Raw genomic sequence first — 27,602 nt, 5'->3', positions numbered from 1 at the left:
TCCATCCTATGTACCTTTTCATCTGGCTTTTGATATGCTCTATTCTCTACAGTGTACCCATAAATGTAATGCTTCCCTGAGCTCTGTGAGCCATTCTAGCAAATGATCAAACCCAAGGCGGGGGTTTTGGAAACCTCGGATTTGCAGCTGGTTGGTCAGAAGCACAAGTGACAACCTAGACTTGTAACTGGCATGTTAAGTGAGGGAAGTTTTGTGGGGCTGAACCCTTAAACTGTGGGGTCTGCACTAACTCCAGGCAGATCATGTCAGAATTGAACTGGATTGTAGGATACACAGCTGGTGGCAGATAATTGGTTGGTGTGGAAAAAAAACACACATGTGGCCACAGAAGTGTTCTGCGTTGAATGTGGGTATAGAGAAAAAAACAGTTTTTCCTCCACAAATACTCACTTCCATTTACCTTTCATATCCATAAACTTCTGGAAGTTGACCTAATGGAAGAAAGGAGTTATTGACCTGACAGAAAGACAGGAATACCTTTAGGTGCTAATTGCTTTGTTTCTGAGCATATTTGGTTGGGGAATGAAGGGCAGGAATCTGTCACTTCACTATGCCTTACTTTGATCATGTGTAAATAAGATAATTCTTTTTTTTTTTTTTTTTTTTTTTTTTTTTTTTTTTTTTTTTTTTGAGACCGAGTCTCTGTTGCCCAGGCTGGAGTGCAATGGCGTGATCTGGGCTCACTGCAAGCTCCGCCTCCCGGGTTCATGCCATTCTCCTGCCTCAGCCTCCCAAGTAGCTGGGACTACAGGTGCCCGCCACCACGCCTGGCTAATTTTTTGTAGTTTTAGTAGAACCGGGGTTTCACTGTGTTAGCCAGGATGGTCTCAATCTCCTGATCTCGTAATCTACCCGCCTTAGCCTCCCAAAGTGCTGGGATTACAGGCATGAGCAACCGTGCCCGGCCCAATATAATTCTTTTAAAATGTTTCTCAAGTTATTTTTATGTAATCTCATTTGCACCTGAGTTAAACAGAGAAAGTGCACTGATTTCTATTTATCAGAGAAGAAACTGGCTCAAAGAAATCTGTGGACCACTGCAGGCATCAATGTCAGTCCCTGTTCCTTTGCCACTACCTACTGATGAGCCCAAAATACCCGGAGAATTTCCTCGTGTCTGACTCCGTGCAAGAGATATGGTTGTAAGATGAAAAATGAACATTCATTTATGTGGGGAAAAGATAGAGAAATCAGACTGTTACTGTGTCTATATAGAAAGAAGTAGACATAAGAGACTCCATTTTGTTCTGTATTTGAGATGCTGTTAATCTGTAACCCTACCCCCAACCCTGTCCTTGCAAGAGACATGTGCTGTGGTGACTCAAGGTTTAATGGATTTAGGGCTGTGCAGGGTGTGCTTTGTTAAACAAGTGCCTGAAGGCAGTATGCTTGTTAAAAGTCATCACCATTCTCTTAATCTCAAGTACCCAGGGACAAGTACACTGCCAAAGGTCACAGGGACCTCTGCCTAGGAAAGCGAGGTGTTGTCCAAGGTTTCTCCCCATGTGATAGTCTGAAATATGGCCTCGTGGGAAGGGAAAGACCTGATCATCCCCCAGCCTGACACCCGTGAAGGGTCTGTGCTGAGGAGAATTAGTAAAAGAGGAAAGAGGGCCTCTGGGCAGTTGAGATAGAGAAAGGCATCTGTCTCCTGCCTGTCCCTGGGCAATGGAACACCTCGGTGTAAAACCTGATTGTATGTTCTATTTACTGAGATAGGAGAAAACCACCTTAGGGCTGAAGGTGGGACTTGCTAGCGGCAATGCTGCTCTTTGTGCACTAAAAAGGTTTATGGAGATGTTTACATATGCATATCAAGGCACAGCACTTTTCCTTAAACTTATTCATGTCACAGAGATCTTTATTTATATGTCTTACTGCTGACCTTCTCCCTACTATGATCCTATTGTCCTTCCACTTCCCCTTTTCTAAGATGGTAAAGATAATGATCAATAAATACTGAGGGAACTCAGAGACTGGTGCCAGCGCGGGTCCTCTGTGTTCTGAGCGCCGGTCCCCTGGGCCCACCTTTTCTTTCTCTATACTTCGTTTCTGTGTCTCATTTCTTTTCTCAAGTCTCTCGTTCCACCTAACGAGAAGCGCCCACAGGTGTGGAGGGGCAGGACCCCCCCTTCAATTCACCTTTGAAATAGACAGTCTACTCTGCAACAGGTGACACATATGGATGCTGACTCGTCTTATTTCTGCTCAGCAAATGCAAAACCTCTCCATTAAAAAAGCAGCCAAGAGGAAAGCAGCAAGAAGCTTCTCACTCAACAACTTGCCCCAGGAAGCAGGTGGAAGGAAAGGAGAAAAGGGAGCTGAAGATAAGACATAAATGAAGAGACTTCCAGGACTCGAAGGAAAGGGTGGCGGGGATGAGGGATAAAAGACTACAAATTGGGTACAGTGTACACTACTCAGGTAATAGGTGCACCAGAATCTCAGAAATCACCACTATGGAACTTATTCACGTAACCAAATACCACCTGGTCCCCCAAAACCTATGGAAATAAAAAATAAAAATAAAATGAATAAATTTAAACAACTTAAAAAAATTTAAAGACATAAATGAAGAGAAGGAGGAAGAGAAACCTGGGGTAATCATCACAGGATACAAACTCCTGTGATAAAAGAAGCAATTACATCTCATGTATGGGTACCCAGAAACTGACTCTGATGTGACCTAGATGGAATCGCCTCTTCAGGAACTTTTGTAGGAATCAAATCAAATGGAAGTTAAATAGCACTCACTCCACTCAACCTAGCAATGGCAGAGAAGAATCTAATGAAGGCCAGGCTGTTCTTGCCCAGATTTTCTTATCAAAATTTCTGAGTCTGGCTGTGAACCACCCTGTCTTTGACAGGATGATTGGGATGCTCCACCCAACCCTCCTACCCTGGCTGCAGAGCTTCCATCTTCCACAGAGGGTTCATTCTCCTGGGTTTCTCACGCCATGACTGACACCGCCATCCATCTGCCCAATCACTCAATCAGAGCCTGGAGTCACGCTCTCCTCACCACCACCCAATCAGTCACGGACTCTTGTTGAGTGAGAATACCTCTTAAATCTCATGCAAATCTTCCTTATTTTCCTGACACTGCCCTAGTTCAAGCCTCCCTCGTTTCTCACCTGGACTATTGTAACACCTTCTAACTGATCTCTTCCTCCTGGCGGTCTCCACCAAAACACAGAAAGGCTAAAAGGAAAAATCTAACTGTGTCAATCTGCTGATGAAAATATTTTGGTGCCTTACCGAAGAGTGGGAAAGCCTTCATGACCTGACCCCTGCCTTCTTTTTTAGCCTCATCTCTGCAAGCCGTCACCACAAAGCATGGGAAGGCCACAGTACATACTATGCAGATCCTTCAATGTCTCATGCTTTTTCATTTAGAACATTCCTATCTCATTTCAAAACTAATCCTGAGCATCACTTCACTTAAGAGGCCTTTCATGCCTTCATCTCCACTTCAGGTAGCTCAGATGCCCCTCCTTTGCCATTGTAAAACACACTAGAACATATCACACTGTTATAAAACTATCTTTTTAGTTACTTCCTGTACTTGGACTGTGAGACCACTGAAGGCACAGACAATGTGGTCCTGGCACTTGGCATGTTGTCTAGCACATCGCAGACCCTCAATGAATACTACAGGTGGAATTCAATATAGGACCTGAGGGAGTAAAAAGAGCAGTGTCCTCCAGCATTTATGTAGCTGGAGGCCAGGACTCTTCCCTCTGGCTTTGCACTACAGTAAAGACATTTACTTATATTTTAACAAAGTTTTATTCTAGGCTCAGGAGAATACACGTGCAGGTTTGCTATACAGGTAAACTTGTGTCACGGTGGTTTGTTGTACAGTTTATTTTGTCACCCAGGTACTAAACCTAGTACCCAATAGTTATTTTTTTTCTGTTCTTCTACCTCTTTCCACCCTCCACCCTTAAGTAGACCCCAATGTCTGTTCCTCTCTTCGTGCCCATGTGTTCTCATCATTTAGCTCCCACTTGTAAGTAAGAACATGTGGTATTTGGTCATAAAATATATTTATAAGCAGCATTTTCTGCTAAAATCCAGACAAAGAATCCAAAATTGGAGCTACTTACTCTATAGCTCTATGCCAATTATTCTAGCAGAACTCATATTCTAATGTCAATAACTCCTCAGGCAGGTACATAAGATGGAATTACCTTTTCAGTGAGCAGGTGAGGCAATTCTTCTTCAGCAACACACTCCTCTGGAATCTTTAGCATGACCAAGAATGTTTTATTTGATGATAATTCAAGTATTTCATTTTCATCTTCATCAACATAAGTTACTAAAGAGAGTAGGGGAGGTGGAAATGAAAAACGAAAGTAAACACCTGCATATAATAATAAACTTATTTATTCCATTGACTGCCATACTTGAACATAACTATGAGCATCAAGGGTAAAGGCTGAACACAGCAAGCAAGTATAAGCAGAAATGCTTTCTCCACTCAGTAAAATTGAGTAAAATACAGGAATTTGCCTCCATCAAAATAAAAAGTTTGTTTTATGGCAAAGGGGTCTCAGATTCCAATGAATACAGACTGGGGAAAGGGCCAGAGGGAGTAGGAAGAATATGAACTTCCTTATTAGACTGAACCTGCAGCTTAGCTAGGCACACAGGTGTCAAGGCAGGTACTGGGAGACAGTAGTGGGTGGGGATGAACAATGAGTGATGGAGGACAGGAAGTGGGAACAAGCAACTGCATTGACTCACCTCCCAGTTCTGTGCTGGCAAAGACCACCATGAAGAAGTGACATCATCAACCCAAACAACAGAGATGGGACTAGAAAATGAGCATGCGAGTCCGTGTCTTGAAGCTCCCCAGGAAGACAGAGGATGAGCATGAAGTCATCGCTCTAGACTGTGTCTCACAGGACAGCTATGTTGACATGCTCTGCTTGCAGAAGGGAAGCTAAACTATACTCAGAGCCCCAGGGTGTGCAGGAATTACGTTCCTGGGAAAATTAGTTACGTGTTGCTGCTTGTGTTTAATGACTGCTATCTAATTGATTTTTAAGTAGTTGGAACTAAAGGAAAATCACAAAGTGAGGATCCAGGCACCAGAAGCAGGCACTAGTGTGCTAATTATGCTCCCCTGGCTCCACGCCAGCCTCACCAGCTGGCCCCACACAGGAGACCACCTCTCCGGCCCTGAGAAAGGCATAGGTGGGAGGAAGCAGGTGCTTATATTGCCATAGACTTTAAGACCATAGTGGAATAAATTCAGTGTTTGTGATGGAAGGTCAGGCAAAAAGGAGGAAGATTCCTGGTATTCCTGTTACTTATTCTGTGAGGACATCTGGAAATGTGAGGCATTAGGAGCAAGGAATGTGCAGAAAAGAGTTAATATAGCAGGCCTGGGATTGCTAGCATAAGAAAGGCCTCCTCAAAATTGGTCCTGGCTGGCGCCAGAGAACCTGGATTTTCCCCTGATGAGAGGGGCTCACTGTGCCTCAACTGTTTGTACAATGTGGCTAACATCTCCTTTCCTTCTGGGAGTCTGGATTTTTGGTGCATGGTAAGCAAAGGCTATGTATATGACCAACTGCCAGTGAAAACCCCAGGCACTGAATCTCTAATAAGCTTCCCTAGTAGATGAGATCTCACATGTGTTGTCACAGTCTATTGCTGGAGGAATTAAACAAGTCTGGTGCAACTCCACTGAGAGAGGACACTTGAAAGCTTGCTCCTGGTTTTCTCTGGATTTTGCTGTAATTAATCATTTGATGTAATGTACCCTTTTGCTGTAATACATCAGTCATCAGTAGGACTGCATGTTGAGTCCTGCGTATCCTCCTAGCAAATTGTTGAATCTAGGAATGATCTTGGGACCCCCGAACACAGGGAATTATCCCTGCGTCCTTACTTGCTATAAGTCATGATATTATGTTGTATGATTTTTTTTTTTAAGTTATGCCTTCATAGCAAAAAACTTGCAAAGTACAGGAAATTGTAACAAAGCAAAGAAAAAAATACTAATAATCTTGCAATCGAGAGGGTTTTTTCCTCCTATACTTGATATTATATATTTGAGGTCTTAACAAATAGGTAATTCATATCCTGATTTTTGTTGTTTGCTGCTATTATTGCTTACTTATCCTGATTGTTTTGTTGTAAACATATCAAAAGCCATTTCCCATGTGCTTAAAATTCCTTGCAAAGATTATTTTAACGGCTTCATAATAGGCTCACCTATTTTCTTAAATATGACTTTTATCATTTTCAGCTTTCTACTTCTATAAATAATATTTCAATGGGTATCTTTGAGTTCTATACCCACCATGTAGATTTCCATAACAGATGTCAATGCCTCTGAAAACAACAGGGGATGCCAAGAGGATAGATACAAGATTCAAATAACTGCTAAACTCAAGGACACTGAGAAGAGATGCCAAGTGTGAAAACAGGCCTCCCATAATAGCTCTAATGACACATATTTAATGTGTATCATCCAAATCATGAATCTGTACCAAGACCTATCTAAACAGTTGTGTGTGTCAAAATAGTAACAATAATAACAACGACAGGCTTACCCAGTCAGGAGAGTTTTTATGTCACTAATGAGATAATCTGGGCTGTACTTATTCGTGTAGAAAAAACATGTTTTTAAAAAATCACAAAAACGTGTGTTGTATGTTGAAGGAACATGAAAACAGTTCTTTGGCTAGAACATAAGAAATTAAGCTTGACAGAGAGCCCTTAAATGCCAGATGCCTTCGAGGGGTAATGAAGTGTTGTTAAACATCTCCCACGAAGAAAGGAGAGGCCGGTGTTCAACGGAGGTTAATTGGGTGGTCATGGATGGGATAAAATGAAACCAGGAGAAATGAGGCAGAGAGGCCAACAGGTACAAGTTTGGAACAGACTGATTTGACTGACAGCAGTGGGAACAAAAAGAAAAAATTAATGAGAAAGCCCAGGATAGTGGAAACAGAGCTGACTTTAAAGGTAGCCAGATTTAGTCTGAACTCCTGCTGGCAATTTGTTAGCCAGATGACCTTGAGCAAGTCATTTAAATTTCTGAATCTGCTTCCCCAACAGAAATATCAACACCTACAATGTAGGTGAGAGTAAAGATGAAAACCAACATGCATAAAGTATCCTGCATGGTGCCCTGTAGTAAGTGGGAAAGTTACTATCAAGACACTACCAAGGAATAACTGGTAAGATTTGGCCATTATCTAGACATGGGAAAGAAGAAATCAAAAAGGTTTCCAAGATATCAAGCCCAAGAACAAGAAGAATAATAGCTACTGTATTAAGTATGATGTGTAAACACTCTGCTATGTACTTTATGAATATATTTTCCTCACATAATCCTCACATCAACCCAATGAGTTAAATATTGTTGTTTTCATTTTTAAATGAAGACACTGAGTCTTAGAGAAAATGCGTAATTTGTTCAGGTCAATGAATTAGCATGTATTAGGGTCAAGTATATTTATAGCCTCAGATTCCGAAATCTTTACATTTATAAATGGGAAAACAGGCCCAGGGGGTTGACAAGTTTGCCTAAAGTTACACAACTGGATAGTAGCAGAACTAAAATAAACTTGGTCTTATATAAAGGGTGAGTGAACGGGGAAAAGATGAGCAAATTGTGATAAAGGATATGCTATGGTCTGAATGTTTGTGTCTCCCTGAAAAATGCATATGTTGAAATCTAATCACCAGCGTGATCGTGTATTAGTCCATTCTCACACTGCTATAAAGAACTACCTGAGACTGCGTAATTCATGAAGAAAAGAGGTTTAATTGTCTTACAGTTCTTCAGGCTTAACAGGAAGCAAGGATGGGAGCCCTCAGGAAACTTACAATTATAGCAGAAGGCTCAGGGGAAACAAGCATATCTTATCGTGGGGGAGCAGGAGAGACAGAGAAAGAGCAAAGAAGGAAGAGCCACACACTTTTAAACCATCAGATCTCATGAGAATTCACACACTATCATGAGACTAGCAAAGGGGAAATCCACCCCCATGATCCAATCACCTTCTACCAGGCCCCTCTTCCCATTCAACATGAGATTTGGGCAGGGACACAAATCCAAACAATATCAGATGGTCTTAGACAGTGGGGTCTTTGGGAGGTGATTAGATCATGAGGGGAGAGCACTTATGAATGGTATTACTGCCCTTATAAAAGAGGCCCCAGAAAGCTGCCTTTCCCCTTATACCATTGAATATATAGCTAGAAGGCACAATCTACAAAATAAAAAGTGTGCCCTCACCAGACAGCAAATGTGCTGACACTTTGATCTTGGATTTCCAGTCTTTAGAATTGTGAGCAATAAATTTCTGTTATGTATAAGCTACCTAGTTTATGATATTCTGTTTTAGTAGCCCAGGCAGACTAAAATAGCATACAAACAAACGGTAGTTTCACATGTGTGATAACTGAGATGATGACAGTTATTTTTAGATAAAGATCTCTAGCCAAAAGTACCTCTAAAACTCAGGAAAATTGTACAGATGTAGATCTAGGAGTCACCTTCTTGGAGGCATGGCTGCTGTCCTGGGAGTGAACGAGCTCACCAAGGAAAATAATGAAGAATATGAAAAGTCAGAAAGCTAAAGAGAAGCCTCATGAACCCACAATGCAGAGGCCAAGAGTAAAAATAGCAAAATCAACCTAAAGTCCAGGAGTTCTATAGACTCAGAAGAGTATAATGAAGTTGCCAGAGCTAAAAGCTGACAATAAGGCAGGAGACAGAGAAATGTTGGCTTCCACGATCAGACAATTGCTAGTAATCTTGGGAAGAAAAACTGGGAACCAATAGATACAAGAGGTTTGGAAGTCTGCAAGATTCAAATGCAGACCTTTGTTTCTGGAAGTGAAAAAAGAGAGAGAAAAAAACACATATCTAAATGAAGTAGCAAGAATCCTGATGGAAGACTGCTTTGAAGGCGAGAGGATGCTTGTGCATTTGAAGAGTTAACCCATTTATACCTGAGGTTGCAACTTTTTGAATTTTTGCAATCGGACTTTGGTGATGACCTTGAGCAGTGGGATATAAATAACTTCCACATGATTAGCATTCCAATAAAGGAACACAAGGCATAAATTAAGAAGAACCTGAGGATGCTTAGAGAAAGGAGGAGATATCTGAAGATCTCTGGGTTAGAGGAAGCTGAAAGAATTACATGGAGACCACAGGTAAGGGTGTCCATCTTGGTAAAGTAGAGAAACATCAGCAATTTGAAGAAAAGATACACAGGTGAAAATTGAAAGAAATTTCAAGGTACTGGGTCTAGCGCTGCTCTCACGTTCCTGCCCCAAAGGACCTTGGCAGCTTATAGCTTGTTAATGCTGTCTGCCTAGGATCTTCCAATGAGTCACCCTATACCAGGGAGCATTACCCTGTGAAAATTGTCAGTCTGCCAGAACCACGTGACATCATAAAATGTAGCTCTTATTCACAACTGAAAGGCAAACAAATCCACTCAACACAATGTCACTTAGGAAGTCGTTGCTTATATCTCAGTACCACAGCATTCCTACTGATAAAAGGTGTGTAAATTAAGAGATTAGGATCAGGCAAGAATCTAGGGTATAATGTTGGGGGATATCACATAAGGGTCTCCAGGATGTTATCAATTTAAATCATGTTTCTAAGCGTCCACCTACTTGTCACAGTTTTGTTTTTGAAATATTTAAAATATTTTGCCCCAACCAAAACTTCATTAGTAAAGTGTTATCCAGGGTCTCACCTCTCCATGACTAGTGTGAATTAGTGAAGAAAGGAGAACCCTTGAGAACACTCAACTGGTTCTCCCAATTATCCAGAAAGAAAATGACTTTGAGAAAAAGATGAAGGCTTTTGTTTCTGCACCTTTCAAATCAGGAAATTTATAATTCCTTATGGAGAAGGAAAGAATCCGTTAATACCTTTTCCCTATAGAGTCTCAAATAACAGAATTCCCCGGGTTCCGCCCATAAAAATGGACATTAAAAAAATTTCCCTGTCAATTGTGAGTCTGGAGGAAGGGTAGCCTCTTTTCCCTAGTGCATACAAAGCCCCTACTCAGTGCCTTAAGCTAAGCCATGATCCTGAATTTGTCATTCTTCAACGGCATACAAGGGCAGAGCAGTGAACAAGCCCACCCCATGTACAGGCAATAAAGGCTACACAGTCTGTAGAGAATGAGCAGCAATAGTAAAACCTACTACAAGTTGGTCTGCTTTTATTATCACCACATGCTGACAATTCTTAATTTGAGTGACAAAATACAACTCCCCACTGGATACCTTGCCCTGGATACCCTGCCCTAGGTACCCGATTGTCCCCTCCCCAACTTTCTGTTCTGAGATGCTTTCACTGCCCCATTTTATGTCCACCCCAGCTGCACAGTTTTGAAGGCTAAAGAAATTCCATCTTAGTTACTATTTCACCGTGTTAACTTCTGATTTCACTGTGTTAACTTCTAGCTCTGGAAATGCCTCTAAGATTTCTATTTCATCTACCATTCCATGTATAACAGCACATACTTACCATAAATCTCACCCTCAGGTCAAAACAACCTTGACATTATCTACACGCCATAAATCCTGCCCTTACGCAATTGTAAAACACATCCCTTCTGAAGCAGGCATACCCTTTTTCCATGGTATTTAAGCCCTGGGCCTTTGGGGTAATGGTGCAGGAATGCACCATCTCCTCTCGCTGCTGCCCAAGGCATGGCTTCTGTTCCTAAAACCCTGTTAAATGTTTCTGTCTGAGTAACTGGAGTTGTCAGGTTTTTTTTAGCCTCTCAGCTTCCCCAGCCTTTCTGGGTAGTTTTGCAAAGTCCTGCCTACGGAAGAACAACAGTTAACCCTTCTGCCTCCAAGCTTCAGTCTGAAGACTATAGAGCCTTGAGGCAGGAGATTAAGGGGTCTAGAGAAGGGTAAGCAGGCAACGAATGGCAAATGTAGTTCCTGAGGAACCTTAGTCACCCAGTAAATCCAGACAGCCACAGGCACAGCCCTTGAGTCTCCCAACAGTGTTTTTGTCCCCAGACAATGTTTCCCACACAGTACTTGAAAGTTCCACAAATATCTGATTCATATTAATAGGCTTGGCAATTAGGAAGTGGCCAATTATTGCAGATCATCCCCCAAAAATGCCTACAGAGCTGCTCTAGGTGAGGCTGGGACTGTCACAGAAGGGAGCCCCTGCCCCACCCATTTTTGTCTACTGCATCTCCCCCACCCTCATGTCTAACATGACTCTCCCCACAGGCTCAAATAGCTAAGAGCTGAGATGCCAAGTAAAATAAAAATATTTCCTTGATTTAAAAAGTAGTTTGAAAAAATCTCTCTTACAGCATTGACATGTTAGAACACAAATTTACAATTAAATTAAAAATAAAGTTTGCACTACAAGTGTTAAAAAAATTCTTCCCTGAATATTATCCCATAACCTTTTACATCTCCAGAAAAACTGTGGAAGGCAGTGAAATACCTTCCTCTTGCAGACTGCTCTTTGTGAGGTGAAGAAGTTAGATGACTTTTTGAGAACGGAAGAAAGATCCTGGGTCTTGTGCTTTAGATTCCTGAATATTAAACCATCTAGATCTCTTGAATCATCCTTTACAATAGGCCCCAGATGCCAACAGGATCCAAATATCAACTCCCAGGATAGCACCAACTAGTTATGTCAGGACAAGATTGTGCTACTAAACCTCATTTTTAACACCCATATGTTGGAATTGACATGAATAGCAAGTATGGCAATGCTCACACCAAAACTATTGTCCTCAGCATGACGGAGGAGGTACAGCACACTTTATTAGCTTTTTCCTACCTTAACACCAGCTTATAGCCTCAAAGAGTCATCTACCACACCTGAACAATGCCCTAAGTAAAGAAGTAGACATGGTGTCTGGACAGGAAACTCATGTGCTGGAGGTTGACTGATGTCATCAGAGTTTTCCTATTCCTTCAGGAACTACAAAACTCTAAGACAGGAAATAAAGGGGTTGGGAGAAGGGGAAACAAGAGGTAAATGGAAAATGTAGTTTCTGAAGAAAATTCCTGAGAACTCCCTCTGGAGAGACTAGGGAGTTACCCCTTCTTGATCTCATTCTATGACTGGGTTTGCAACGGGGAGCTGGACTCAACCCATGCCCACGTGAAGGCTGGATCATGCTTGGGAGTATCTCAGCCTCAGACGTGCCCCTCTCTACCATCACCCCCACATATAAATAAAAACAATTTTCTTCTTTCCCATTTTGAAACTGAAATTATTGTCCACCGGAGGATGCTATATTTATGCACTGCAAAAACTTTAACAAATACAATAATCATTTAAAAATTGGTAACTACCTAAAGGACTTTAAATGATGTGGAAGACTATATCATGCAAATCATAAAAATAACAATGTTCACAAAGAATTTTTAATGACTTCGCAAAATGATCTAAACATAATATCAAAATCCTAAAGGTAGTTCACAAGACTATAAAGAAATCTAACCTCAAATTATTTTAGAAATGCAAGTAAACAAAAGACTAGAAGAAAATATTACCAAATATTGATATTATGAATGGGTTTTATGGGTAACTGAACATGTATCATTTTTCAATCAAAATAAGCAACAAAATGAAATAATATATGGAATAGATGTAGTCACATATATTTAGCGTTCTATAAGTTTTTTGTTTTATACACACATACAACACTAATAAAATAAACAGTCATTTCTAAAATAAGTTAAAATTGGGCCAGGCATGGTAGCTCATGCCTCTAATCCCAGCAATTTGGGAGGCCAAGGCGGGCAGATCACTTGAGGTCAGGAGTTCAAGACCAACCTGGACAACATGGCGAAAGCCCGTATTTACTAAAAATACAAAAATTGGTTGGGTGTGGTGGCGCATGCCTGTAATTCCAGCTATTTCAGAGACTGAGGCACGAGAATTCCTTGAACTTGGGAGGCAGAGGTTGCAGCAAGCCAAGGTCGTGTCACTGCACTCTAGCCTGGGTGACAGAGTGAGACTTTCTCTCAAAAAATAAATAAATAAATACAGTAAGACAATAAGAGTTTTAGAAAACTCTTTTAAATGCATTATTTATTATTTTATCATCATAGTAATATATCAAACACACCAGATGAAGTATAATTATTTTTAGCAAACAAATGAAAATAAAAAGAATTCACATTAACAGATATCAGGATATAATAAAATATAAATCAGTGATTAGTAAGTTAAAATATTAAGAAACCTCTTCAAGATCCAATGAGCAGAGTTTAAAGTAAAACACTGGTTTCTCTACTTCTTCTGGAGCTTATAAAACAACAAAATACAGCAAAAACAGAGGAAAAAAAAACACAAGAATAAGGGATATCTCCCTCCCATACAATATATTCCAAGCCAGTCTTAAATTCACATTATAAATAATGAAGTGGCTGTGAGTACATCTTCCATTTCAGTGTAAGTCACGAGCCTTAAGTAAGTTCTTAAAATGTGTCAACTTATTCACATCTAAATCCTCTTACCTCCAGAAAGACACATGCCTATGATGATCACTACAATAAGACCTAGGAAAATGGAGGTGATGATCATCCACAGTTTGCACCTTCCAACCACATTCTTATTACAGGAGCTCCAGTGGCTCTCCTTGTTAGCCTAGAAAGGCAGAGGGAGATTGTGAGGCAGTCATTTTGTTGCAACAGACATTTCTGAATACCTAGGATGAGCCAGTGACACAGAAATGAAGGCAGGAAGACCCTGACCTCAGGGCAACACTCTACTGAATCAAGTTTACAAAAAGATAGATCAGAGGCAGAACAGAACCTTGCCAAGAAGTTAGCAGGAAAATCCTCTGGGGGCTCTGAAGTGGGGAGGATAGGCGGGATTTTGAAAGATGGATTTTTGAAGGCCTTCCAAACCCAGGAAAGAGCATCCACAGTGTGGATTCGTAATGCAACCGGCCAGCAGACTAGTCTGCCGATTGGAATGTGGGTTTCAGAGGCAAATAATGAAAGTTAAGATGAGAGAGAGTGAAAAGCTGGGAGCACACTCAGAGGGTGTTGATGGCTGTCCCAGAATAGATTGGACTTAATTGGGTGTGCACTGGTAACTTGAAGGTTTTGAAACACCAGAGCCGAGTTGAAAATTAAGGGAAAATGATGTGTAGTTTAGAGTGGAAACACCAAGAAAAAGTCGTGGCCTAGGTTCTATGTAAAAAAGGGTTGGGAAGGGCAATGAAAGGACAGAAGGAAGAGACAACAGGAAATAAGCTGCAAAGCTGGAGTGAGGAGGCTGGAGTGGGGCAGAGGAGGGGCCAGTGAAAACAAGTACAACTGCTATGGTTTATTGAGCACCAGCATCATTTCACTTAACCCTAACAGCCCTTCAGGGTGTGCACTAGCCCATTTCAAAGAGTGTGCACTATCCCATTTCAAAGACGCAATTCAGAGAGATGAGCCACAACCAATCCCTGCTGTGTGTCTGCACAAAGCTCTCCAACTTTCCCTTTTGTCCACATCACTGTGCAGAGGTCTGATTTACGAGGGTGTCATGGAGGGGCCCCCACCTTACCCTATGTGGTCTCACGACTCTTCTCCTACTTCCCACTCCACCATTAGGTAATTCTTACATGGAGACCATGGGAAACAACAGGATACAATGGGAAAAAAATGTTTCTGTATCTAACACACTTGGATTCCAAACCAAGGCATACCATTTAAAGGCAAGCTGGTTTTAAGCAAGCTACTGAAACTCATAGGACCCAAAGTCCTCAACTTTAAAATACATAAATACTAAATGTAGCTCACAGGACTGTTGCAAAAACTAGAGATAATGGACACAAAGCATCTGCTAAACAATTATTGGGAGCTCAGCTGAAGCGTGCAACCGAGCGTTGGCCATCCCACAAAGCAGCGGCCGGCACTCAAGGAGACTCGCTCCTGACTGACACCTGGCCACCTGGCCTGCTTTCTCTCCCATTCTTTTTTTTTTTTGAGATGGGGTCTCGCTTTGTGGCCCAGGCTGGAGTGCAGTGGCATGATCTCGGCTCACTGAAAGCTCCATCTCCCAGGTTCACGCCATTCTCCTGTCTCAGCCTCTCGAGTAGCTGGGACTACAGGCGCTCACCACCACGCTCAGCTCATTTTTTGTATATTTAGTAGAGACAGGGTTTCACTGTGTTAGCCAGGATGGTCTCGATCTCCTGACCTCGTGATCCACCTGCCTCGGCCTCCCAAAGTGCTGACACATACCTAGGCCCCACCTGCGCCTAGTGGACCAGATTGTAAGGGAGGTGGGAGCAGGCCATGGCAGGCCTCTGGTCTGAGCCCTCCCACCCTTAGGAAGCTAGGTCAAATCTCCCCTTTAGTGGAAGCCGCCCTCCCCACCTGGCCTCAGTGACAGCTTCCAATACCTGAGCTGTCCACGTAGCCCATCTGCTGCTGCCGCTGACTGCCCTGTCCGGTTTCAGGTTCAAAAACAAACAGAGACTGGTCTTATCTTGCTAGGTAAACTGAAACCACCCAGAGGAGGGGTGCTCTTACACTCCCCTGTTCTTACATTCCATACCTGTGCCTTCTACAAGTAATATACATTTAACAATTGTGTGCTGTTTAGTTGTAGGGGCCTCCAGAAATTTTAAGAACGGACCCTGAGAAAATCTAAATGAGGGGACAATTGTTGGATTTCTCAAGTGCACTTTACACTGACTCTGAGGCCCAGCCTGTGGGTGTGAGGGGAGCACTTAAAGGCCCTGGGGATATCCTGCCAGAGGAAATCCCTCTTGAGTTAAGTGCATTTCTGGAATCCCAGGGATAGGGTCACCTCTCATCCCCACTCAAAACCTGCATAACTGCTTCAAAGCCACATGGGAAAAAGACATTCCAGTACAAGGAATCTTTAATTTCTCAGGGGACAGAAACATCTCCCCATTTACAGAGCTCCTGAGGCTGAAGGCCTGGTGCTATTTTCAGCCCTCACACAAAAGGCAGCTGGAACCCATAAAGATTAGCACAAAATGAAATCTCTAGTTTCAAAGAGATGTCAATGCATCTCCTTGGCCTCTCATACCTTTACTTATGCTGTCCCTTAGAGATCATAAATTAGGACTCTGGTGGGTTGAAAAAAAAACACTAATTACTCTATGACTTCCTGGAGGAAATCAGCTCAAAATTATACAGCCGTCATCTATAGGCAATGCCTCTTCCTGCAGCCTAGTGCCCTCACTGACCTGTCCTCAGCTCGAAGAGCAAGACCGCTGAGTGCTATCCCTTACATGATTCATATTCACAGACTTTATGTCATTATAAAATGGTCTGTCATGACAAAAAATAAAAATAAAAAAATAGGCATGACGGTTTACACCTGTGGTCCCAGATACTGAGGAGTCTGAGGTGGGAGGATCGCTTGAGCCCAAGAGGTCAAGGCTGCAGTGAGCTATGAGCGTGCCACTGCACTCTAGCCTGGGCGGCAGGAGTGAGACCCTGTCTCAAATAAAAAAAAAAAAAAAAAAAAAAAAAAAAAGCACACGGAACTGTCAGACACTCCCAGCCAAACAATAGCTTGTACAGTGCTTCTCAGCAGACTGCACATTAGAATCAGCTGAGGAATTAGGATCTTTTAGAGGTACCCCCAGGAGATTCCAACTTGCCCTGAGGGTGAACAGCCACTGATACAATAGGTTTGTGCTACTTGTGCCATCTGAGTCTTGCCTCTAAACTGGATTATGAAGACACACTGCCTTCTTCACTGGCTTCATCTCTCTTGCCCAAATTCTAGGTCATGAGGAGAGGCCACAGGTAGATTCTTCTCTAAGGTGCCTTTCGGAGGTATTTGCAGCTGCATCTTACATTCTATTATTGTTTTACATGGCTTAATAATTTACATTTGCAAACTGCATCTTATATTCTGTGATCATATTCTATGGCTCGAGAATTTTCGGGGCTTTCAGATATATTCACATCCGTCTTTAGATAAAGGTCTAAATACATGACACAGGATCCTGCAACAGTGGCAGGATACCTATCTCTTAGATCCAAAAAGCTTTTCTTCTTTTTGACTCAATCAGAAGCAGATATTATATAGATCAGGGAAAATTTTCTTACAGGTAGGAAACTCTTTATAATATTCATTGTGGGATTTAATCCACTTGTTTGATCCAAGCACAAAAGAGCCAGTTGATTCTTGTCCTAAACTGAACAGCACATGGCAATGGAGCTAATTTTTAGCTAGCCCATTGAAATAAATCTTTTTTTTTTTTTTTGAGACGGTGTTTCACTCTTGTTGCCCAGGCTGGAGTGCAGTGGCGTGATCTTGGCTCACCGCAACCTCCGCCTCCTAGGTTCAAGCGAGTCTCCTGCCTCAGCCTTCCTGAGTAGCTAGAATTACAGGCATGCGCCACCATGCCTGGCTAATTTTGTATATTTTTTAGTAGAGAAAGGGTTTCTCCATGTTGGTCAGGCTGGTCTCGAACTCCCAACTTCAGATGATCTGCCCACCTTGGCCTCCCAAAGTGCTGGGATTACAGGCATGAGCCAATGCGTCCGGCCTGAAAGAAATCTTACCTGCCTCAAAACTATCAATTTACTGGTTTGTTATTCTTCAAATGATGCTGCCATCTCTTAAAATGCCTCTAGGATTTCTATTTGAAAACTGAGCCAGAGCCCCTGTAATGAACCATAAAAGAAAACCAGCCTCACTCTATTACCCATAATTTCTTTTTCACTTTTGACCCAACCATACTGCCATGTTTACAGTGACAGCAGGCAAAGTAGAGTTCAGCGGCTTCTATTCCTTTGTCTCAAGTGCCAAGCACACATCAAGAAAGGGAAAGAAGTTCTTTCTACTGCTTTTGTTCACTCTCCCATCACAGCTCTTCCAAGGAAGAAGAGAGATGTCTTCTTCCCAATCATTCCAGAACTGTTCCTGATTTCTCACCCATCCACCTGCAACTCCATCATTCCAGATGTGACACTCAACTCCTAGCTCACTTAAATTACCTAATTATAAATTACCTAACTTACAGAAATTAGTAATAATTAATAATGTAGGCAACTATAAATAAATGAGTATAAATTATATATGACATATTTAAATTAAATGCTGATAGATAGATAGATGGATAGATAGATAGATAGATAGAATAAATCAACAGAAACAGCATAGTTTTGAGATCTAAAAAACATATGTTCAAGCTTCAGAGGCACCACTGAGGGAACGTGAGCATTTTGGTAACTCCTCTGAGCCTCCCTCAATTTCTTCACTCAGCATCTTTAATCTGACAAACCAGAATACTGATGCCTTCCTCTTAAGTTAGCTGTGATAATTAAATGCATTTATGCATCAAAAGTATTTGTCACAAGACAGTCACTAAACAGAGTGAATGAAAATACATGAACTTCAGCTACGTTGCAAAATTAGAAATCTTAATACAGTTCAAAGAGACCAACACACAAAATTCTTAAGGGTCTGAATCTTGTCTGAATCTTTTTAATAAGCCTATATTTATTGACTTTTCTAACTGAAATACACTTCACCTTATTTTATAGAAAAAAAAAAGAATGATTATCACATTAGGTGATGCTTTTTTTTTTCTTTGTTAAAGATTTCCCTTTAACAAAGTCCAAGCATTCCTTGAACACACTCCAAGTGCTCCTGTAGCCCTTCACCTTCACTCCATCCTGTTACTGAGGACAGCTCTCCTATTGGGTGACCTACAAAGTTAACTTACAAAGAAGTCTAGGGTATCTGTACATACCTTACTAACAAGGACGTCATGGGAACACGAAACAACCATTGCTACAGGGTACGTGCTAAACAATTACAGAATACTGATAACCCTGCATGGATTTGGCATGTTCTACCCATCACTTGTTTTCAACAAGGCATTCCCAGGCCTCACAGAAGCCGGAGTAGGCACACATTACCACTACGGGACAGCCTTGCCCCTGGGACACATTGTTTAGTGGTGAAACTGTCACCAGATCTCTGGATTCAGTCCCAAGCTAGGGAGTCTTTAGGGTGTCCGGGTCTGTCTAATCTGAGGCAAGTATTTCCAACTCCCATTCCTAGACACCGTCCTGGAGGACCCATACAGCAAGTTCACAGTTGTGGCCACTTGCACTGTGACCAGACTATCTTTGTTCAGCCTTCATTCTTCTGTGGCATTCATATTTTATTCAGAAATAAGTTTTCAAATTACTCTCCAGAGTACCTATAAAAGCAGACTTTGGAATAATTCCAGGAATCAATGTAGAGCAAAAGCAATGCTTTCAACTTTTGAATTTCCTGATTATCCCTAAAATCAACACCTGGGCAGCCAAAAAGTTGGGGGTGGAGGAGTGGGGCCTAGAAAGATCAGGTCGGGGCTCAATATGGGGGGGTTCTGTGTACCCAGAAAACCTCAAGCCAATCTTAAGAGTTAATCAGAAGGTGGATGGCTGGGAAGTCAAAGCTCTGATGTTTTACAAGTCTTTGATGAGAGCGAATAATGTTTCCATCATTGCTAGGGTTGAAGCAGAAAAGAGCTTGGCCTAAAAATCGCCAGGGATTGAGAGGAGGTAAAAGCAAGGTGGGCGAAGTCTCGTCCTTCGAGACAAGAACTTTGAACTTATTTTCTTTCAATTGAGCAGGGCAAGTTCACCTCCACCTGCCCCCCCGACCCGCCCGCACCATCCCCACGCCAGCCCTACCCCTTCTCCTTCTGACCGCTTTCTCTCCTCTGTGCTCTCCCCTATCTCTCTTCCTGCAGAATCCAATGGCCAGGCTGGGAGAAGTCAGAAAGTGCTTGGCGGATGGTAGGCATGGAAGAGGGCTGGGAGCTGCGGCGAGGTGGGTGGAGGCAAGCGAGAGACGTGGCAAGGCAGTGAAGGTAAGGGGAAGGCTTAAGAGATTCTTAGAGAAGGAGGATACTCCATCTGTCATTCTCATTCTCCCTACTGGGAAAAAGAAAAACTGAATTAAAAGTTACATAACTTTAAAAAACTACCTCTATCTCCGGAGTATCTGAAGACAGGAGCGGCCACACCTCACCCCTACGATTCCTAAAGCGCCTCGGGGGTCGGAGGGGTTGGACGACCCCAGGGGCTGGGGAGGGGACTGCTCCGGCCGAAAGGTGTCGCGGTTACTCGGCTCCATTCAGAGCACTCGAGCGCGCCCCACCCTCGCTCGGCGCCGGCGACGCCCCGCCTGGCTGGAAACCCGAAACTCGCGGGTGCCAGGCCCGGGTCCTACTACTGTCCCGCCGCTGGCAGGTTAGGGCCAGCGCCAAGGGGACCTTACCTCGGCCGGGGGGACCTCCTCGTCCAAAGAAGGGAAGACGTTGACGGCACCATTGAGAGGCGTGTGCTCGTTTGGCTGCCGCACGAGCACCGAGAGCTCCAGCTCGTCTACGGGTGGTGAGGGTTGGGCCAGGTCCATGGGCGGGCGGAGAAGGTCTGAGCCGCTCCGCGGGAGGCCACAGCGCTAGCAGGGTCGAGCGACCTCGCCGCCTCACACTCCACCCACTAGGCGGAGCGCCGCGCGCTTCGGGCGGCGGGAGCGCCCGGAGCCGACAGGAGTGGCGAGCGGTGAGTGGCGGCCACTCCCCAGAGCGGGGTAGAGCACCTAAAGCCGTGGTCGCAGTGGGCTCCAGAGCCGAGGGCTGTTTTTCTGGTTTGTTCAGGGCGCTGCCTGCTGTGCCTTTCCCCGCGCCTGCAGATGCGGACCATCTGCGTTTAGGGGCTGCCTGGGTGTCGGGCTGTGGTAAGGAAAGGATGGGTCCGGCAGCACCGTCCAACGGAGGAAAGTTTGCGATCTAAGCCCACGAACTGTTGGTTGTTGGGGTTTGCCACAGTCCTCGCGGTCTAGCAAAAGTGCTTTCATTCAATCAAGAAATAACCATGCCTCGTGCCAGCATGGTGCTAGGTTCTGAGTATATGAAGGTGAGTAATATACACCAACACACTTCTTCGTCAAGTCCAGAGTCAGGCACAGAGACAGTATTGTGTGGTGCTGGGGACAGTGGACTCTAAAACCAGTGTACCTGGGTTATTCTCCACCCAGGGCGTTCCTCACTGTGAGACCTCGGGCTTCATCTCTCTGTGCCAATGTCCTCGCCTGGAAAGGTGGTGTAATATTTGTACCCTCGTAATACAGTTTTTACCAGGATTACAAGGGTTGCTGTAAGCAAGGCACTCAGAACAGTGATTGACACAGCAAGCACTCATAAATGTTGACCATTATTATTTATCTTTGAGGGGAGGGGCCTGACACACACACACACACACAAAATTCCTGCGCACACACAATCTCCTTGACACCCTATCTATAGTTCAGAACTTCCGGTTTAGTTAGCATGGAATTAGGTTTGTTAAGCACGCCGTGGATTGGGCCAAGGGCCTCACCTCTCAAGCTTCTGTTCCGAATAGTGTTGCTCCTTATTCTCACCCTCCACGCAACACACACACACACACACACACACACATTAAGACCAGATCATTAACAAGAAGCATATAAATCAGCTCCACTCCAAATATGTTGACTTGAGTCCAAAAGTCTGGCATATTCGGTGCCTGATGTTGAGACACAGCCTAGATATCCTGTCTCCAGTTGTCTGTTGCCTGCTACCAGATCCCCTGAACTTTGGATCCATCCGCCTGCTAAGGGGAATCTGCAGTGACTCATCTGCTGACCTGCACTGACTTCTGCTCCAACAGGCAGATCCTGCAAGAATCAGGCTGCATTCTCAGCTGGGATTTTTGAACAGGAATTTTAACCAAGGAGCAAGTGTTAAGGGAATCAACAAGGAATGGTGAGGTACCCAGGGACTAGCAATAGCATGAAGCTGTTAACACTGTTAACACCCCTAGGCCTAAACGGGACTGGAGACTGATTAAGAACTAGAGCCATTGAAGGGTGTGGGAATTTGCAGGGAGATCTTGATAGGATCTGTAGTCACAAAAACATGCAGACCTGACTGGAAGCACTGAGACCTCTCAAACTTCTGAATCTCCCCACCCCCATCCTTACCCAGGGTCCAGAAAACTTTTCTCATAGTTCCCTCATTTGATTGCAGGAGTTCAGCCTAAATGTGAGATTTTTTTCTCACATCAGATGGATAGTAGATATCTCCAAGCCTGGTTTCTCCAGGCACAGATACCTAAAGCCTCCTTCACTCCCCCAGAGAATCAAAAAGCAACTGTTCCTGTCTCATGCACACCCTAAACCACATCTTCTAATGCCTTTTGAGTACTGTTAAGCAAGGTTTATGTATTCTGTAATTAGATTTGAATGCATTTCTGTAATTCCATATGCCTAACCCTTGTCCTGTGTTACAGTGGAAGGAATATAAATTCTGAAGGCAGACAGAAGTGGGATCAAATTTAGACTCTCACTATCTGTGTCTTCTTGGGCAAGTCGTTTAATGTCTGTTTGTTTTCTTATAAAATAATTCCTACCTAGCAGAGGCAGGAAGATTAAGGTAAAGCATTTATTCCTGTGCCTGAAAAATGAAAGGATCTCAGTAAATGCTCCATTTGTCTTTGTAGCTAATACCCACCCTCCCCCGACCCTTAGCACCTAGCACTAACCCTTGATTCAAAGTTTTCTTTTGATATTGATTTTTCTTCCTGTCCTGTCCTATATTCCTCATCACTCACACTTGCTGACAGTTCCCATAGTACCTGAACTACTTAAATTCTTATTTGCAACCTGTTCCTGTTCTGGTTATCTGCAAATTTCTTAATCTCCAGACAGCTGACCTAGAATGCAGATGAGAGTTCCAACCCTACCTGAAGACTTTCTTCATCCTGCCAGTTTCACTCCACTCTAAGGATTCAGAATAAGTTAGGAAGAGATGTTTCTCCCTAGAGGTACAACCAAGTTTAGATTAAATGATTCTGATGAAAGTCAAGCGTTTGTGAATGAGGAACCAAACTCTACCTAGATTTGTTTTTGTAATTCCTTCAGAATTTATTTACATAAGGGTAGCTTTTTAAATGCACTATTATTTCAAAAATAGATTTCTTCAATATAATTTAAAATTATTATTGACTCAATTGCTTTAGGTTGTTTAAAGAGTCCAATTTAAATAACATTAAAAAATTAAGGCCGGGCACAGTGGCTCAAGCCTATAATCCCAGCACTTTGGGAGGCCGAGACGGGCGGATCACGAGGTCAGGAGATCGAGACCATCCTGGCGAACACGGTGAAACCCCGTCTCTACTAAAAAATACAAAAAACTAGCCGGGCGAGGTGGTGGGCGCCTGTAGTCCCAGCTACTCGGGAGGCTGAGGCAGGAGAATGGCGTAAACCCGGGAGGCGGAGCTTGCAGTGAGCTGAGATCCGGCCACTGCACTCCAGCCTGGGCGACAGAGCCAGACTCCATCTCAAAAAAAAAAAAAAAAAAAGAATTTAAAAAATTAAAACATATTTGCTGACCAATATAAGATTTTTGATGTTGCTGTTCTGTAATAGTACTTGCTCTTCTTTTTAAATCCTTTTTAGAAGCAAATAATTTCCTAAATGATTATCACATAAACCAAAAAAACAAAGTGACATCATCAGAGGGATATCACCAACACACCAAAGCATCTCATTCCCTTCAAATAGGTCAGTGACTCTGGAATACGCAACAGTTTGTTCCTGTGTGTTGTCAGATGGCAAGTAGTACTACTCCGAACATCAGCAACCGGGTCAGTCACTCAAGCTAATCAAGTAGAAAACAATTGAGAAATGGTTGCTTGTGGTGCTTCACTGTGCTGTTTTCAAGGCGCTGTGAAAGAGGGTATGAGTCCCCACAAATTCTCCCCAGTAACGTGGCACGTGAAATGCTGCTGTCTTGGTTTATGAAGGCCATTTTGCTCTGCTAACAAAACCATTCTTGGGGCTTGCCTTACTTCACACCTTTGCAAGAATGAAGTGGATATTCACACTTCATTCGGGTTCTAAAGGCATCTTAACATGCAATATCCAAGTAAGTTAGGTTTGATTTTCAACCTTTTCCCTGCCCCAGCACTGCTAAGGAACATAGTGTACTCACTTTCATACCAGTGAGGGCCTATAGTGGTAGTGCATACATGTGCTTTCAAAAACTCCCTCTGATGGATCTCATAGATCATGCCAGCCCTCCTCCATCCCGTAACTGAGATCACAGACTTAGGCAAAGGTTTTCATGTATTTTGTGAAGAGCAATTCTATGCCTAGAAATGACCATAAAGTAAAAAGTACAACTCACCTTGTATACAGGTCACAGCCATCCAGGCAAAATAAATATAAATTATAAGAAATATCAGCTTAATTCACTCTTCTGTCCAGTGGATTCAGTAGCCAAGTCCTCCCTTTTGAATTAGTGGTAGACTTGGCCCTCTGAATTGCACTATCATATAACCAGTTTACTGAAACCTTTGAGGCCCATTCATAGTGGTATTATTAAGATGCTTTATCCTTAATCTGAGGGAACAGTCTTTTAACAAATAGAAGTATGCTCTATGAACTGAAAAAGTTATCTGGCCTGGGGGATGACACCTTTTGCTCTCTCTCCTTTTGCTGTTACATTAAGATTTCTTAAGGTTCTGTGCATTATTCTATTAATAGACCCTACCTGATAATAGTATTGTTATTACTGCTTTGACTTTATAACAGGAAAACAAATAATATCAATCTTTTTTCTGTTGTTTTCACTCATTTGGTGGTACTATCAATTCTGGCTTCTGTTGATGAAAAAATATTCGGAGATCAAGTATGAAACCCTCTAAATCAAGATAAAATAAATCAAGAACTAAGATACATTGAGAGTGTGCTCTAGATTTACAACTATGTAAGGTATTATAAGAGTCTGAAAGTAAAAGAAAGTCTCATCCACTGGGGTTTTAGGAAATAACCAAAAGTCAGATGATAATATTTCTGAAAAATTCTACTTTCACAACAATCATTCAAAAATTTCTTTGCCTTTTTTTTGCTGACCAGCATTACAATAATTTCTTTGAATCTCATATACATGCTTTCAATTCAATTACCATGATGCTTTATTCTGCCATTTAGTAATGGTTGCTGTCAGTTTTGTTGGTTGGTTGATTAGTTTCTTTGTACACAACATTACCATGTGCCATGGCGAAGATGGTCCACTATGATATGGTTAGATGAAATTGGTTTATAAAGCAACAATATTGGTACTTATTCTGTCAATAACCGAGTTTTGCTTTATTTGCATTTGCAAGTAAGATATTTTGTGCATTTAGTTTCTTGAAAATGCTGATGGTCAGGTATGGTTTTTACTGAAATTTCTTATTTTAATAAGTCAAATTTGCTCTAATTTTTATAAATATCTGAACATGAATAGGGACATAAAATAAGGATCCCTGAACATCTCCTTTATTTTTTTATTTTATTTTAGAGGCTTGATTCATAACATTACTTTAGGTTTCTTCCATCTCTGAATCAATAACCTTTTGTACTTAAGAACGAATTTAGTTATTCCCTTCGGAAAACTTTTCATGGAACACATATTAATCTGTCTTTCAATCAGTATTAAATGTATGCAATTTGACATTTCCAGTTGAAAAAAAATGTAAGGGACTGATTTTATTAATAATTATTGCATCATTTTATTTATTTATTTATTTATTGAGATGGAGTCTCACTCTGTCAACGAGGCTGGAGTGCAGTGGCCAGTCTCGGCTCACTGCAAGCTCCACCTCCTGGGTTCACGCCATTCTCCTGCCTCAGCCTCCTGAGTAGCTGGGACTACAGGAACCTGCCACCATGCCCGGCTAATTTTTTTTTTCTTTTTTTTTTTTTAGTAGAGACAGGGTTTCACCATGTTAGCCAGGATGGTCTCGCTCTCCTGATGTCGTGATCTGCCCGCCTTGGTCTCCCAAAGTGCTGGGATTACAGGCGTGAGCCACCACACCCAGCCAATTATTGCATCATTTTAAACTATTTTTTAACATAAATCACAGTAAAAATACAACTGATACAATTACAAAAGAGAAGGGACATATTTATGAATCCAGGGAACAAAGTTTGACACTCTTGTGTAAACACCAGGAAAGTTTGGTCGTCCACATCCATGTCCCCAGCTAACAATGCCAGTCAAAATCCATTTTCCATCACTTTTTCTTCGACAAGATAAAGGTCCACCTGAATCTCCCTACACACAAAAAAATAAGTATAAAGTAAGTTGGTCCCCTGATCATCAGTTTCATCTTTATTGTATCTAATGAACTGTGTTCAAGAGTCCTCTTATGACATGTTTTTGCTTGGCTAATCACTGTGTAATTTGGGAAGTGTCAAAAAGTAATGTGAAACTTCTATCATTTTATAATTGTTCTTCCTATAATCAAACAGCTGCATTCATTAGACAAAACATGATTCTTTAGGCCAAGAATAACATTAGAAGATTCTTACTGGAGAAAACAACTCTCACATAGCCCTAAACAAATAATAAACCTCAATAATACTAGTGGTGATCGTGGTGGTGGTGGTGGTAACAGTAGTAGTAGTAGTAGTAAGGGCTAACATTTATTTAGTGCTAGCCATGTGGTAAGAATTGTTTAAAGACATTTAATCCTCACAACAACCTTATGAGGCATGGTTATCTTGGAAGGTTGACTTCTATCTCTGGGCCATGCAACTTCAGTGATTAGCTCATAGCCCCATGGAGAAGAAGAGACCCTGTTTAGTTAGCCAGGTCCAGTGAAAAGACCCTAACAACTACTGGTCCACAATTATCACAAACAAATCACTCTAACTTGAGAGTCCTTTCTGATATCTCAATTCCTCTAAGCAAAGGCTTAAACAATTCAAAGTATAAACATCATTTCCACAGTATTAATCCTTTAAATTATAATATCTAGGTTTCATTTTCCTATTTTAGAGGGTACATAATCTTGCAGCTTACTCAGAGGCAACAAATTTGCCCATGTATCCAAATCATGATCTTATACCTGATTAGCAAAATTCCAACTAGTAGGGAAACGGGGGTCTTTATTTTAATTGTCACCACATCAACTCTACTAAGTTTAAGTAAACACCCGTGGCTATGTGGAACAGGGCTGTGTAACTGACTAGCTATGGGAAGCACCCAAAATAGAGTACCCTTAGCATTAGAGAGGCAAGGGTTCAAATCCCAGCTCAGACATTTACACTTACTAGCTGTATGACCTTGGGCAATTTACTTACCCTCTCTGTGCCCACTTTCCTCTTCTATAAAATGAGGAAAAAGAATGATTAGAATAAATTTACTTAAAGAACCTAGCATGGTGCTTGCCACAAAATAGGAGCTCAGAAGACAGAACTCATTATTATAGGATGAGTTTTTGTGGCATCATCGCTAAGATTGTGGAAAGATGAAAGAGCAGCTCCCACTGTCCTACTCACCCTCTAAATCAGGAGTGTCCAGTCTTTTGGTTTACGTGAGCCACACTGGAAGAAGAATTGTCTTGGGCCACACATAAAATATATGAACACTAATGATAGCTAATGAGCTAAAAAAAAATTGCAAAAAAAATCTTATAATGTTTTCAGAAAGTTTATGAATTTGTGTTGGGCTGCATTCAAAGCTGTCCTGGGCTGCATATGGCCTGTGGACCACGGGTTGGACAAGCTTGCTCTAAATCATCTC

General features: G+C 42.2%; 2 protein-coding genes across 2 annotated transcripts in view; both read right to left on the bottom strand.

Moving 5' to 3' along the window:
• C22H3orf52 (chromosome 22 C3orf52 homolog) overlaps positions 1 to 20,504 on the bottom strand; it is a 32,688-nt gene extending 12,184 nt beyond the window's left edge. The window contains exons 1-3 of the mRNA XM_007985836.3: positions 20,282 to 20,504; positions 13,531 to 13,660; positions 4,215 to 4,342 (exon numbers count right to left, since the gene is read on the bottom strand). Coding sequence (XP_007984027.3) covers positions 4,215 to 4,342; positions 13,531 to 13,660; positions 20,282 to 20,419 — 396 coding nt within the window. The 5' untranslated portion in view covers positions 20,420 to 20,504. The remainder of the gene's footprint in view (positions 1 to 4,214; positions 4,343 to 13,530; positions 13,661 to 20,281) is intronic.
• A 3,996-nt stretch (positions 20,505 to 24,500) lies between these two features.
• Positions 24,501 to 27,602, bottom strand: part of TMPRSS7 (transmembrane serine protease 7) — a 39,878-nt gene continuing 36,776 nt past the window's right edge. Inside the window, exon 16 of the mRNA XM_038003308.2 lies at positions 24,501 to 26,129. Within this exon, the coding sequence (XP_037859236.2) occupies positions 25,959 to 26,129 (171 nt within the window). The 3' untranslated portion in view covers positions 24,501 to 25,958. The remainder of the gene's footprint in view (positions 26,130 to 27,602) is intronic.

The sequence above is a fragment of the Chlorocebus sabaeus genome, chromosome 22 (assembly GCF_047675955.1).
Source record: "Chlorocebus sabaeus isolate Y175 chromosome 22, mChlSab1.0.hap1, whole genome shotgun sequence".
Classification (NCBI taxonomy): Eukaryota; Metazoa; Chordata; class Mammalia; order Primates; family Cercopithecidae; genus Chlorocebus; species Chlorocebus sabaeus.
Note: the sequence above shows the minus strand (reverse complement) of the source record. Positions and strands in the feature narration are given on the sequence as shown.